This window comes from Puma concolor, chromosome C2 (assembly GCF_028749965.1).
Source record: "Puma concolor isolate L17-30 chromosome C2, mPumCon1.1.hap2, whole genome shotgun sequence".
Taxonomy (NCBI): domain Eukaryota; kingdom Metazoa; phylum Chordata; class Mammalia; order Carnivora; family Felidae; genus Puma; species Puma concolor.
In genome coordinates this window covers 34,807,570-34,820,842 of record NC_141675.1, presented here as the reverse complement: position 1 = coordinate 34,820,842, position 13,273 = coordinate 34,807,570, and the positions used below count along the sequence as shown (strand labels likewise).

General features: G+C 42.1%; 1 protein-coding gene across 1 annotated transcript; it reads left to right on the top strand.

The window, feature by feature from the left end:
- The first annotated feature begins 10,614 nt into the window (after positions 1–10,614).
- LOC112850016 (proline-rich protein 23A-like) lies at positions 10,615–11,395 on the top strand. Its single transcript, XM_086720237.1, has one exon. It carries the CDS (start codon positions 10,630–10,632, stop codon positions 11,380–11,382), a length of 753 nt encoding a protein of 250 aa, XP_086576363.1. The 5' UTR covers positions 10,615–10,629; the 3' UTR covers positions 11,383–11,395.
- The last annotated feature ends 1,878 nt before the right edge of the window (positions 11,396–13,273 follow it).

Here is a 13,273-nt window from a genome sequence, read left to right as displayed (position 1 = left end):
GGGATTCTCTCTCTTCTTCTCTCTCTCTCTCTCTCTCTCTCTCTCTCAAAATAAATAAATAAACTTAAAAAAAAACATTAAAAACTTCTGCTCTGTAAAGACACTATGAAGTCACAGAGAAGGAGAAAATATTTACAAAAGACACATCTGATAAAGAACTGCTAGCCACCATATACAAAGAACTACTCTCAAAATTCAATAAGATAATGAACAACCTGACTTAAGAATGGATGAAATAGCTGAAGAGATATATCATCAAAGAAAATATAAAATTGGAAGATAAGCGTATGACATCAAAGAAATTAAAACAACAATGAGATTCCATTCCATATCCATTAGAGTGGTGACAATCCAAAAAACAGACAGCAGCAAATGCTGAAAAAGATGTGGAGCAAGAGGAACTCTCATTCATTGATGGTGAGAATGCAACGTGGTCCAGCTACCTTGGAAAAGAGTTTGGCAGTTTCTTAAAAAATGAAACATACACTTACCATATGATCCAGCGATTGTGCCTCTTGATATTTATCCAAAGGAGTTGTAAACTTTATATCCATATAAAAACCTGCACACAGATGTTTATATTAGCTTTACTCATAATTGTTGAAACTTGGAATGGAAAAAAAAAAAACAAGACGAGGATTTTTACCATTGCCGCTTCTATTGGACATTTTACTGGAGATTCTAACCAGTACAATAGGAAAAAAAAGTAAAGGCATTCAGATAAAAAAGTGAAAAGTTAAACTATCTTTATCTTCAAATTATAGTATATGTTTAAAATCCCAAGGAATCCACCAAAAAATTCCAGAACTAATAACAACTTTTGCAGGGTTGCAGGATATGTGATCAATATAGAAAAAACAACTGTATCTTTATGCACTGGCAATAAACAATCTGAAAATGAAATTAAGAAAACAAGTCTGTTCACAATATCACCAAAAAGAATAAAATATTTAGGAGTAAATTTAACAAAATTAGTGTAAGGTTTATACACTGACAACAACAAAACATTGATGAGATAAATTAAAGAAGGTCTAAATAAATGGAGATACATTCATTAAAGTCCTGTTCATGATTGAAAGACTCAATATTGTCAAGAGAGCAATTCCTTTCAAATTTATCTATACATTCAGCAAAATCCCTATGAAAATCCAACAGGTGTTTATTAGAAATTAACAAGCGGATCCTAAAATTCATATGAAAATGAAAAGGACCTAGAACTGCAATAACATTTTTTAATTATATATTTTGAGAGAGAGTGTGAGCAGGGGAGGGGCAGAGAGAGAAGGAAAGAGAGAGAAACCCAAGCAGGCTGTGCACTGCCAACGTGGCCAGCACTGCCACCACAGAGCGAGTAGGGCTTGAACTCACCAACCATGAGATCATGACCTGTAACGAAATCAAGAGTCAGACGCTTAACTAACTGAGCCACCCAGGCACCCGTGCAATAACAATTTTTAAAAAGAACAAAGTTGAGGGGCGCCTGGGTGGCTCAGTCGGTTGAGCGTCCGACTTCGGCTCAGGTCATGATCTCATGGTCCGTGAGTTCGAGCCCCACATAGGGCTCTGTGCTGACAGCTCAGAGCCTGGAGCCTGCTTCAGATTCTGTGTCTCCCTCTCTCTGTGTCCTTCCCCCACTCACGCTCTGTCCCTCTCTGTCTCAAAAATAAATAAAATGATTAAAAGAATTTTTTAAAAGAACAAAATTGAGAAAAGAAAAGTTGAAGGACTTACACTATTCAATTTGAAATCTTACTCAAAAGATACAGTAATCAATGTGGTATTTGGCTTAAGAACATCATACAACAGGGGTGCCAAGGTGGCTTAGTCAGTTAAGGCTCCAACTTCAACTCAGGTCATGATCTCATGGTTTGTGGGTTCCTGACTCAGCTCCGGCTCTGTGCTGACAGCTTAGGGCCTGGAGCCTGCTTCAAATTCTCCCTCTCTTTCCGCCCCTCCCTCGCTCATGGTCTGTCTCTATCTCTCAAAAATAAATAAACATTAAAAAAAATTTTTTTAGTATTATACAACAGATCAATGGAACTGAATTATGCGTCCAAAGCAAATCTTCATATTTATGTTCAATTTATTTTTGACAAAAGTGCCAAAACAACTGTATGTAAAAAGAATAGTCCTTTTGGGGCACCTGGGTGGCTGAGTTGGCTAAGCATCCAACTTCAGCTCGGGTCGTGATCTCACAGCTTATGAGTTCGAGGCCCCTCTGTGCTGACAGCTCGGAGCCTGGAGCCTGCTTCAGATTCTGTGTCTCCCTCGCTCTCTGCCCCTCCCCCACTCACACTCTGTCTCTCTCTCAAAAAATAAACATTAAAAAATAATAAATATAAAAATACCTAAAAATAATACAATATATGTGTATTATATATCAATAAAACAACAGGGAAAAATCCATAGACTGGAAGAAAATATGTGCAAACATATATCTGATAAAGAACTTGTATCCAGAATATATAACAAATTCTTAAACTCAATAATAAGGCAAACAAGCAAGTTTTTAAATGGACAAAAGATTTTAATAGATATTTAACTATAGATGATACATGCTTAGTTAATAAGCTGATCAGAAGATGAAGATGTTCAGCATCAGATGCAAGCTAAAACCACAATGACATAGCACAACACACCCCCTAGAATGGCCATAATCAAAAAAGATAGACAATACCAAGTGTTGGTGACTATGTGGAGAGACTGGAATCCTCATGCATTGCTGGTGGGAATGTAAAATGGTACAGCCACTTTGGAAAATCATTTGGCAAATTTGTAGAAGTGAAACATGAACTTGGAGCACCTGTGTGCCTCAGTCGGTTGGGCGTCCGACTTCAGCTCAGATCATGATCTCACAGTCTGTGAGTTCGAGCCCCGCATCGGGCTCTGTGCTCACAGCTGAAGCCTGGAACCTGCTTCAGATTCTGTGTCTCCCTCTCTCTCTGCCCTTCACTCACTCGTGCTCTGTCTCTCTCTCCTTCAAAAATAAATAAAACATTAAAAAAAAAAAAAACATAAACTTGACATCTGACCCAGCAATTCTACTCCTTGGAATCTATCCAAGAGATGTGAAAACATATGTCCACACAAAGACATGTACATGAATGTTCACAGATGGCAGCATTACTCATAATAACCAAAAACTGGAAATAATCTAAATGTCGAACAACTGGTGAATGGATAAACAAAATGAGGTATATCCATACAACAGATCCTCTCATCAAGCGAAAAGGAATGAAATACTGATACAACACGCTACACCATGGATACAACATGGTTAACAACTGCTACAACAGGAGTAAACCACAAAAACAGTACACTAACTGAAAAAAAAAAAAAAGCCAGTCACATAGACTCCATATCCTATGTTTCATTTATATGAAATATCTAGTAAAAGGGCAAATTTATAGAGACAGAGGCAATGAGCAATTGTCTTGGTCTGGGGGTTTGAGCAGGGATTAAATGCAAACAGGCATGAGGAACTTTTTAAAATGATGAAAATGTTCTAAAACTAGATTGTGGGGGCATGTGGGTGGCTCAGTTGGTTAAGCGTCCATCTCTTGATTTCAGCTCAGGTCATGATCTCACGGTTTGTGGATTCAAGCCCTGCATCAGTCTCGGCACAGAGCCTGCTTGGGATTCTCCCTCTCCCTCTCTCTCTGCCTCTCTCTCTCTCTCAAAATAAATAAACTTAAAAAAATAAAATTAGATTGTGGTAATGGCTGCCCAACTCCATAAATTTACTAGTAAACTAATAATCATTAAATTTTAAAAAGTTAAAATGAACATCACCTGTAAGAGACTAACAGAAACGATGTACCTTCAGAAAAAGACACAAGAACAGTTATTAGCATTCACGCCAAAAATGAGAAATTTTAATCTTATCATGAAGAAATATCAGAAAATCCCAAATTAAGTAACACTCTATGGAATAAGTACCCATAATTTTCAAATATATTAATGACTTGAAAAACAATGAAAGAATAAGGAAATGTTCCAGATAGACCCCTGACCTGCCTCCTGTAGGCAAAAAAAAAAAGAAAAAAAAAGTAGATATAGAAATATATTATAAAAAACATTATCAGCACAATTGACAAAATTGGAAAATGAACTGCTAAAGTATGGCATAAATGTTAAATTTTTCTTAATTTGATAATGGTAGTAAAGATATGTAAGAGAATATTCTTGTTAGGAAATATACACTGAGCAGCAACTTCTTACTGAACACATCTCTAGAGGCAAGGGAAACAAAAGCAAAAATGAACTATTGGGATCTCGTCAAGAGAAAAAGCTTCCAAACAGTGAAGGAAAAAATCAGCAAAACTAAAAGGCAACCAAAAGAATGGGAGAAGATATTTGCAAATGACATATCAGATAAAGGGTTAGTACCCAAAAATCTATAAAGAACTTATCAAACTCAACACTCAAAAAAAAAAAAATAATCCAGTGAAGAAATGGGCAAAAGATATGAATAGACACTTTTCCAAAGAAGACATCCAGATGGCTAACAGATACATGAAAAGATGCTCAACATCACTCATCATCAGGGAAATACAAATCAAAGCCACAATGAGATACCACCTCACACCTGTCGAATGGCTAACATTAACAATTCAGGCAACAACAGATGTTGGTGAGGATATGGAGAAAGAAGATTACTTTTGCACTGCTGGAGGGAATGCAAACTGGCACAGCCACTTGGGAAAACAGTATGGAGGTTCCTCAAAAAATTAAAAATAGAACTACCATACAATCCAGCAATTGCACTCCTAGGTACTTATCCAAAGGATACAGGTGTGCTGTTTTGAAGGGACACATGCACCCCAATGTCTACAGAAGCACTATAGACAATAGCCAAAGTATGGAAAGAGCCCAAGTGTCCATTGACAGATGAATGGATAAAGAAGATGTGGTATGTATATACAATGGAGTATTACTTGGATATCAAAAAGAATGAAATCTCGCCATTTGCAACAACATGGATGGAACTAGAGGGTATTATGCTAAGTGAAATGAGTCAGAGAAAGACACATACCATACAACTTCATTTGTATGAGGAATTTAAGATACAAAACAGATGAACATAAGGGAAAGGGAAGCAAAAATAATACAAAAACAGGGTGGGGGACAAAACATAAGAGACTCTTAAATATAGGGAATAAACTGAGGGTTGCTGGAGGGATTATAGGTGAGGGGATGGCTAAATGGGCAAGGAGCACTGAGGAAGACACTTGTTGGGATGAGTACTGGGTGTTATATGTAGGGGATGAATCACTGGATTCTACTCCTGAAATCATTATTGCACTATATGCTAACTAACTTGGATGTAAATTAAAAAATAAAAATAAATATTTTTTTAAAAAAGGAGGGGTTCCTGGGTGGCCAGCGGTTAAGCGTCTGACTTCAGCTCAGGTCATGATCTCATGGTTCGTTGAGTTTGAGCCCCACACTGGGCTCTGTGCTGACAGCTAGGAGCCTGGAGCCAGCTTCATATTCTGTTGCCTCCCTCTCTCTCTCTGCCACTCCCCCACTCATGCTCTGTCTCTCTCTCTCTCTGTTAAAAATAAATAAACATGACAAAAAATTTTAAAGGAAATATACACTGAAATATTATGAAATAAAGAGGCCCAATATATACAACCTACTGTCAAGTCATTCAAGGAATATATACATATTAATATATATGTGCATATCTCCTGTGGTCTTTCTGAGAGATAGTATACAGCAAATGTGGCAAAATGTAAAAAGTTGATGACGGATAAATGGTAGTTTTTTGTATTATTTTTGCAATGTTTCTAGAAATTTGGAAATATTTCAAAATAAAGCATTAAAAAATTAACAAAACAGAAAAAGACTAATACTTCTTTGACATGACATTTATTTCTGAGCAACAGCCAGTGTCATGCTTAAGGGACAAACACCAGCAGCATTCCCACCAAAGTCTAGAACAAGAGAAAGATACCACTTTCCCACTAATACTAACATTGTACTAGAAGTACTAGCCAACAAAATTAGAAAAGAGAAAGAAATCAAATGTATAAAACTTCAAAGGAAAAGAAAACAAGACCATTTGCCGACCATATGATTGTAAACTGGAAAAATAAGACAATTCCATAAGAAATATGAATACAAAGCTACTATACAGAAATCATTGGGAGGATGGCAATGGAGTCCGTCTTTGAACCTGTCCCTAGAGCTGTCGTGTCCCCTCCTCTTCCACTTCCCATTGCAAACAATAAAGGCCATTTGTACCGTAAAATGTAAAAAAATAAAATTTAAGATTATACACACACACACACACACACACACACACACACAGAAAAATCATTGGCTCTCACTTATAACAGAGAAACCTAAGTATTTGGTTAAAAAAAAATGTAATTTAGCTTCAGCCTCAGCCTTTAAAAGGCCAAATACCCAAATAACGACTTTATGTCAATTTAGGCACTCTTAAAATAGTAAGGTATTAATAATTTTATGATCACAAAGACCATGATCATAGCTAATGACTGTAAGAGCATCATAATTGTAAAATGCCATTCACCCCTCAGAAATGTGTTCAGGACATATAGTACAGCATAACATACCGGAATTACCAGAATTATTGGGAGATAAGCAGAAAGTGAATGGACCACTGTAATCATTCTTCTTGAGGCAAAGACTATGGAGTTTCTATACAAGAGATACCTTTTCTTGTACTTAGGCAAAATTTTCAAACAAGATACAAACACCAGTATTGCATGTTGAAAAAGATCTCTTCATAAAAGACAGAAGAGATCATGTACTTTGAAGATAACAATAGAAAATTGTTATCTTGGGGCGCCTGGGTGGCTCAGTCAGTTAAGCGTCCTACTTCAGCTCAGGTCACGATCTCATGATCCTGAGTTCTAACCCCCCGTCGGGCTCTGGGCTGATGGCCCAGAGCCTGGAGCCTGCTTCCGATTCTGTGTCTCCCTCTCTCTCTGCTCCTCCCCCGTTCATGCTCTGTCTCTCTCTGTCTCAAAAATAAATAAACGTTAAAAAAAAATTTTTTTAAAGAAAAAAAAAGAAAATTGTTATCTTAACAATACTACAGAAAAATACCCACAATACTTGGCCATTCCAGGAAGAAAATAAATCCCCTATGTTTTTAAGTAGAAAGAAAAGGATCTTACCACGTCAATCCTAAATTGGGGGTTGGTGGGGAGTTGAAGGGAGAGCTACACTATTTATATTTTTTTGAAAATGTATTCAGGTATTATTACTTATATAAACATAATTTTCTTAAAGCCAATTATTCATTCTAGGAGATAACAGAACAGCCAATGCCAAGAGCATTGTCAGGGACCGGAGCGCAGGACCTGGGCCTCAGAGTCTCGAATGAAGCAATGAAGGAGTCACAGTGCTCTGATGCCTAATGCGGAGGAAACTCTTTGAGTCCTCTTCATTGCGCCTAACTTCCAGTACCCAAGTTACCTCCGCTTTCTTCTTCCAATGGAACTGTCGGTGGCCACCTTGTTCCGGCGCAGACCCTGAAACTATACTTGCTAATTCCACCTCCATAATGGATCAAGCACTTCATGCTGATTGGTTAAGCAGTATTGATTGACATCAAGGAAACCCAATGAATGGCCCTGAAAGTCTCTGGGACTCCTGCAGGAAAGTCAGGCGGGATGAAAGATATCTGATCTGGTGCCTAGCGAGCCATTCCTGAACCTTATAAATATTATGCCATAAAAATAACTGAAAAAGTACTTTCTAACATATCAGACCCTCTTTTAGGATGATGATCCTGATGATAAAGATGACGGTATTTTTTTTTTACCATTCATTCAACACCTGCTATATGCCAAGACTCTGGGGAACAACGCTGACATTATCAAGTGGGAGAGACAGATTGTAAACATAATAAACAGTAAACAGCTACTACTTACTAAGCACTTACCATGTTCCAACAACATTCTACTTACATTACCTCACAAACGCCCTGCACAGGGGATGGCATTCTCCCACTTTACATGTAAGGAATCTGAGGCTGAGAGAAGGTGAAATGACTTGTCCGTCATCACCCAATTAGAAAGTGGATGACCAGAAGAGGAAATCGGGTACATCTACTCCAGGAACCCTGCTAACTGCTTCGGTCTCAGGACAGGTCCATATTCCCTTAGAAGGGGAGCCCACAGTGAAGATCCACAGGACTAAGGACAATGTTGAGCTCCAAAGTGGAATTGCTGAGGTCAGGCCAGCAGCAAACACCGGTGGTACCAGTCAAGGCCCGATTCCACCTTGCACAGAGCCCCACTACTGGCCAGACCAAGAGCCTCAAGCCCTCCCCCCCACCCCCACCACGTGTCCTGGACAGCTTTAGGCGTATCTGTCACTTACACCAGGGCACGTCCACTTTTCACTCTCCTTAGTGGAACCCCCATTATAGTCCGAGCGTGGAAATGTCAAGGGCCAAAGCAGTTGTTCCTGCAAGTTCCTTCCCTCATCCCCCACCCCCAGTCCCCCGCATCACCACCACCACCTTCTGCCTGGACACCAGCAGCACAGCGGTTGCTCCCATCACCTGGGACCCTGGGCGTAGGTTCCAGCGGCGTCCACATTTACCCCCACGGAGACTGCAGCTTCCCGGCAGCCGGCACTCTCCTCTCCCCTCCTCCCCTCGCCCTCATCGCCGCAGCCCCGCGGGGCCCTTGCGAGTTCACGCAGCCAGTGCCTCGCTCCAGGTCGCACCTACTCATGGGAATTTCCAGCCGCAATGCCAGGAACACAGGAAACGCAGCCGTGAGAGTTGATGCCCGCCAGCTGAGCAAGGAAACACCCTGACGCAGCCCAGGATATCTGAGTTCTCTTCATAATTTTGTCACCAACAATCAGGGCCCTGATCGAAAGTATAACTACCCGGGTACCTGAACCTCTCAACCGCTAAATGAAAACAAACTAAGTGATCGATCTTAAACACTGGAAAACAGGGGCTCCTGGGTGGCCCAGTCGGTTGAGCGTGGGGCTTCAGCTCAGCTCATGATCTCTGGGTTGGTGGGTTCCAGCCACACACGGGCTTACTGCTGTCAGTGCGGAGCTGGCTTTGGATCCTCTGTCCTCCTCTCTTCTCTCGATGCCATTCCCTCTCTTTTCTCGATGCCACTCCCTCTCTCTCTTTCTCTGAAAAATAAACATTAAAAAAAACTTTAGGGTAAAACAATTTGGGGGGCGGGGAGGTACTTACAGAGAATTCCTAGGTTTCACGCCCCAGGAATTCTGATTCAGTGATTCTGGGATGGAGGAAAGCATCCGCATTTTCCATAAATTTGCCAGGGAATGGAAATGCCACCAAGTCACAGACCAAGAGCTTACATGTCCATTAAGAGAGGTCTGACTTAAGTGTAATTTCATACAAAGGAATGCTATGCAGCTATAAAAATGAAAATATAAATATGCTATTTTGTAAAAAGGAATAAGATGAGCAATTGCGGGGTTAAGGAACAGGGGTGGAAGGAAATGTTTCGTTGTCCTCTATAACCCCATTAGGAGTATCACCTATTCCAAAATCAGTGTTTGGTGTTTCTTCCTATTAACACTAGATAAGGAGTTGAGCCACACCTTCCTTTTTGCACCCATGATACACCACGCAAATGCGCTTTTGAACAGACACTCAGATCAAAGGCGCTGACGCTGCATCATCTTAAGTGGGCCTTAACATGTCAGACCCAGTTCTGCTAATTCCAGGCTTCCGAGCAAACTGAGTAAAATTCTGCACAACATTTTCATCATTGTAAATTGGACTAAAAACATTTTGTGACTGTATTTCTAGATAAACTCTTACTTCTGACGACAGCAGTGTAATAAATTAGTATGAAATGGTATGTATATAGTATAGTAGTAAATTGATCATGCGCACCTGCTTACACACTCAATTCTAATCTTATGTCGCCTTTCAACACCAGTGAAAGATTCCGACAGTGGTTTACAACTTCCGCACAGACGTAAGGATATAGTCCAAAAACTCTTCCCACTATTCAACCGAAGGAAAAGCGATATTCACTTCCGGGGCGAGGCTTCGGAGGAGGAGGGCCTTACATCTCGCTGTCCTGGTGCAGCGTCACACTGGTGGGACTTGAAACTTAATCAGTTTTCCAATTAAGGTCGTCCTCATTTGAGATCCACTCAAGGAAGGTCAAGATCTTGACACTGGAAGCCAGCCCCTAGAGTGGCATCATTGTTCTGCCTCCTAGTGGCCTATAAAAGTATCTCTTTACGCAAAGCTTCGGCTACAGGGCTGCACAGATACCGCGAATTCTAAGGGGCGAAGCCTCCGTGGGGGCGGGGCTTAGCGTGACATTTTGCGACTTTGGTTCCGCCGGCGTCACTTGCAATATCATTGGCGCAAATCCGTCCGTGTGAGGAGCCTGGGATTCCACCGCCTGAGGCCAAGCCCTGCGCCGCGTGCTGCGCCACCAGAACCTGGACAGAGGGTCTCCCGGGAGGCGCCCCCAGAACTCCCGGGCACTCACTCTGCGTCGCGCCGTACCGCGCCCCGCCGCGCCCCGCCGCCTCACCTGTCGTCGAGACCTGTCACTGCGTGCAGGACCCAGCCCCTCACGCCCTCCGCCAGGCCCCGGCAGCGCCACCCGCAGCGCCGTCCAGGTCATGGGCAGCCGGCCCCGCAGCCCCAGCGCCTACCCTGCGCCCTGTCCCGGGCCGCCGTCCGGAGGACCCAGCCCCGCCAAGCGCAGCCGAACCGAGGAGCTTGCAGGCCTGGAAGGCCTGGAGGGGCCCCCGGCCGCCGGCGCCCTCACCTCCGTGGTGGTTCTGGCCGAGGGCTGTGCCCTGCAAGTGCCCCTGGACGACGTCGACCTGGTGCTGGAGCCCGAGCCAACGTCGGTCCTGCAAGTGTCTGTCGGAGAGTTCACCCTGCTGCTGGTCCCCGAGGCCCTCCTGCACTCAGGAGAGCAGGGCCACTCGCTTGTCGGCCTGGAACCCGGCGCTTTCCTGGGCGCGCCCGGGCACGACGTCGCCGTCGAGCAAGGATTCTTCTGCGCATCTGTCCCACAGATGGCCCCCCAAGAAGAGGCCTATGAGGAAGACGCGGACCCCGCGTTCCTGTCGCCTCGGATAGACCCTGCAGCCGGCTCCGTCGCTGGGCTCCGCCCCTGCGCGGGAAGCGTGACCAACCCCTACCTTGTGGGCCAGGTACCAGAGCTGCGGTCTTGGGCTCCCACTCCTAGTCCAGAGAGACGCTCTTCTTTCCGCTACTTCAACCTGGACGTCCACCTTCTGGAGCCCTTCCCCAACTCGCCACTCCAACCTCTACCTCCCTCTCCGAGTCCAGGTCCCCACGCGCGCCCCCAGCGCCCTCCGGGTCCTTCTCGCAAGGCCCGGAGACGCCTGTTCCAGGAATGAACTGAACCCACAACCCCTATACCTGGTAGAGACCTTACAAGAGTCTTTTAAGAGCGCTGTGTGGGGGCGCCTGGGTGGCTCAGTCGGTTAAGCGGCCGACTTCGGCTCAGGTCATGATCTCGCAGTCCGTGAGTTCGAGCCCCGCGTCGGGCTCTGGGCTGACAGCTCAGAGCCTGGAGCCTGTTTCAGATTCTGTGTCTCCCTCTCTCTGACCCTCCCCCGTTCATGCTCTGTCTCTCTCTGTCTCAAAAATAAATAAATGTTAAAAAAAAAATTTAAAAAAAAAAAAAAAAAAGAGCGCTGTGTGTACTTTGCACAACCTGCAAGAATCACCAAGCATGAATAATGGACAGATGCTCTTTTGATGGAAGCTGCATTGCAAAATTGTGGATCAATGGTGGTGGAACAAAACATCTGGAAGGAAGTCACAGAAGCAAAGAAATGCTGTTTTACGTACAGTGTACTACTTTTAGACATCTGACATGCTGCTTAGGTTGTTTTCTCTATAAAGGTTGCCCTTAAGTAGCTGCATTCTCCCTAGTTTTGCTTCAAACCTCAACTTCAGCACTTTTTCTAAAAACCCATTCTTTCCACAGCACTCTACCACAGCACCTCTTCTTTCCAAATTAGAGTAATTACTTTTGTTTTCTTTTGGTTTTTGCCTAATGTATTTTGGCCCTAGTGTGCATGCTAGTTTATGACAACTTTGCCATTTGACCTTTCAGTGGCTGTAGACGCTTTTGGAGAATCTAACAAATAGGTGTATGTGGACAAATGTTTGTTGGCTACAAACACACAGAATGAGGAGCGATGATATGTGCCCTCCTTTTTTTAATGAGAAGGCTATCAAATGGTTTAACTCTATTGCTAGGTTGGGGGGGGTTCCCCAAAGGAACCAACTCTTTTCCATTCTTCCTATATATTTTTCATATAATTCTCCTGTGCTGGAAAAGTTTAAGGACTATAAACCTTGTGTTGATAGTTCTAAGATCCTGAATATATTTTGTACGTTATTCCTGGCATATAGAAATAATTTGTTATGTTGATCTGGTATCCAGAAAAATGATTTCATTTCTTTAATGGCCTATCTATAGATGTTTTACTTAACTAATAAAGACAATAATATCTCCAAAACAATGAGAATATTATCTCTTTTTTTGACAAGTCTCTTACATGTTATTTTTCCTTAATTTTTTTATTGGATGTTACTCCAAGTCCAGGTTGAATAGTGTCATTGACGGGGGCATCCCTATCTTGCCCCTTGTATTGATGCAAGTGCTTCTAAATTTTACCATAAAGCATGATTTTTTTTTCCTGGGAATAGTTGGTAGATAACCCTTATCCTGTTGAAGACATTAGTTTTCAGTCTTTCTAGTCATGAACAATCTTGGGATTTGTGTCTTGTCTGTTTTGACAGACTACAAAGGCTTTCTCAAATTATTGTAAATGTTGGCATTTAATTATATATATATATATATATATATATATATATATATATATATATATATAATGTGTATATATTTTATATACATAAAATAGCTGCATGGAACCTTTGGGTCACAGAGTAGCTACAGAAACCTGCCACAGACGAAATGAGACCAAGCTTGGGGTTTCAGGGATTTTAAAAATTGGATGCCCTCCTGAGGCCTTGAGAAGAAAAGGTGGAAGGGGAAAAGCAGTAAATGCTGGGTCACATTAAGAGTTTTTTAAATGTTAAATTTTAACACAAACTCTTCTGTATGTGTAGATAACTTCTGTACTTTCTTTTTTAATCTATTGGTGTGGTGATGTCTTATCATTTTTCTTATCATTTTTCTGTCACTGGTGGTGTGACAGTGTCTTATCTTTGCCTTTCTGCTATTCCACATTATTTTAGACAATTTGAATTCTA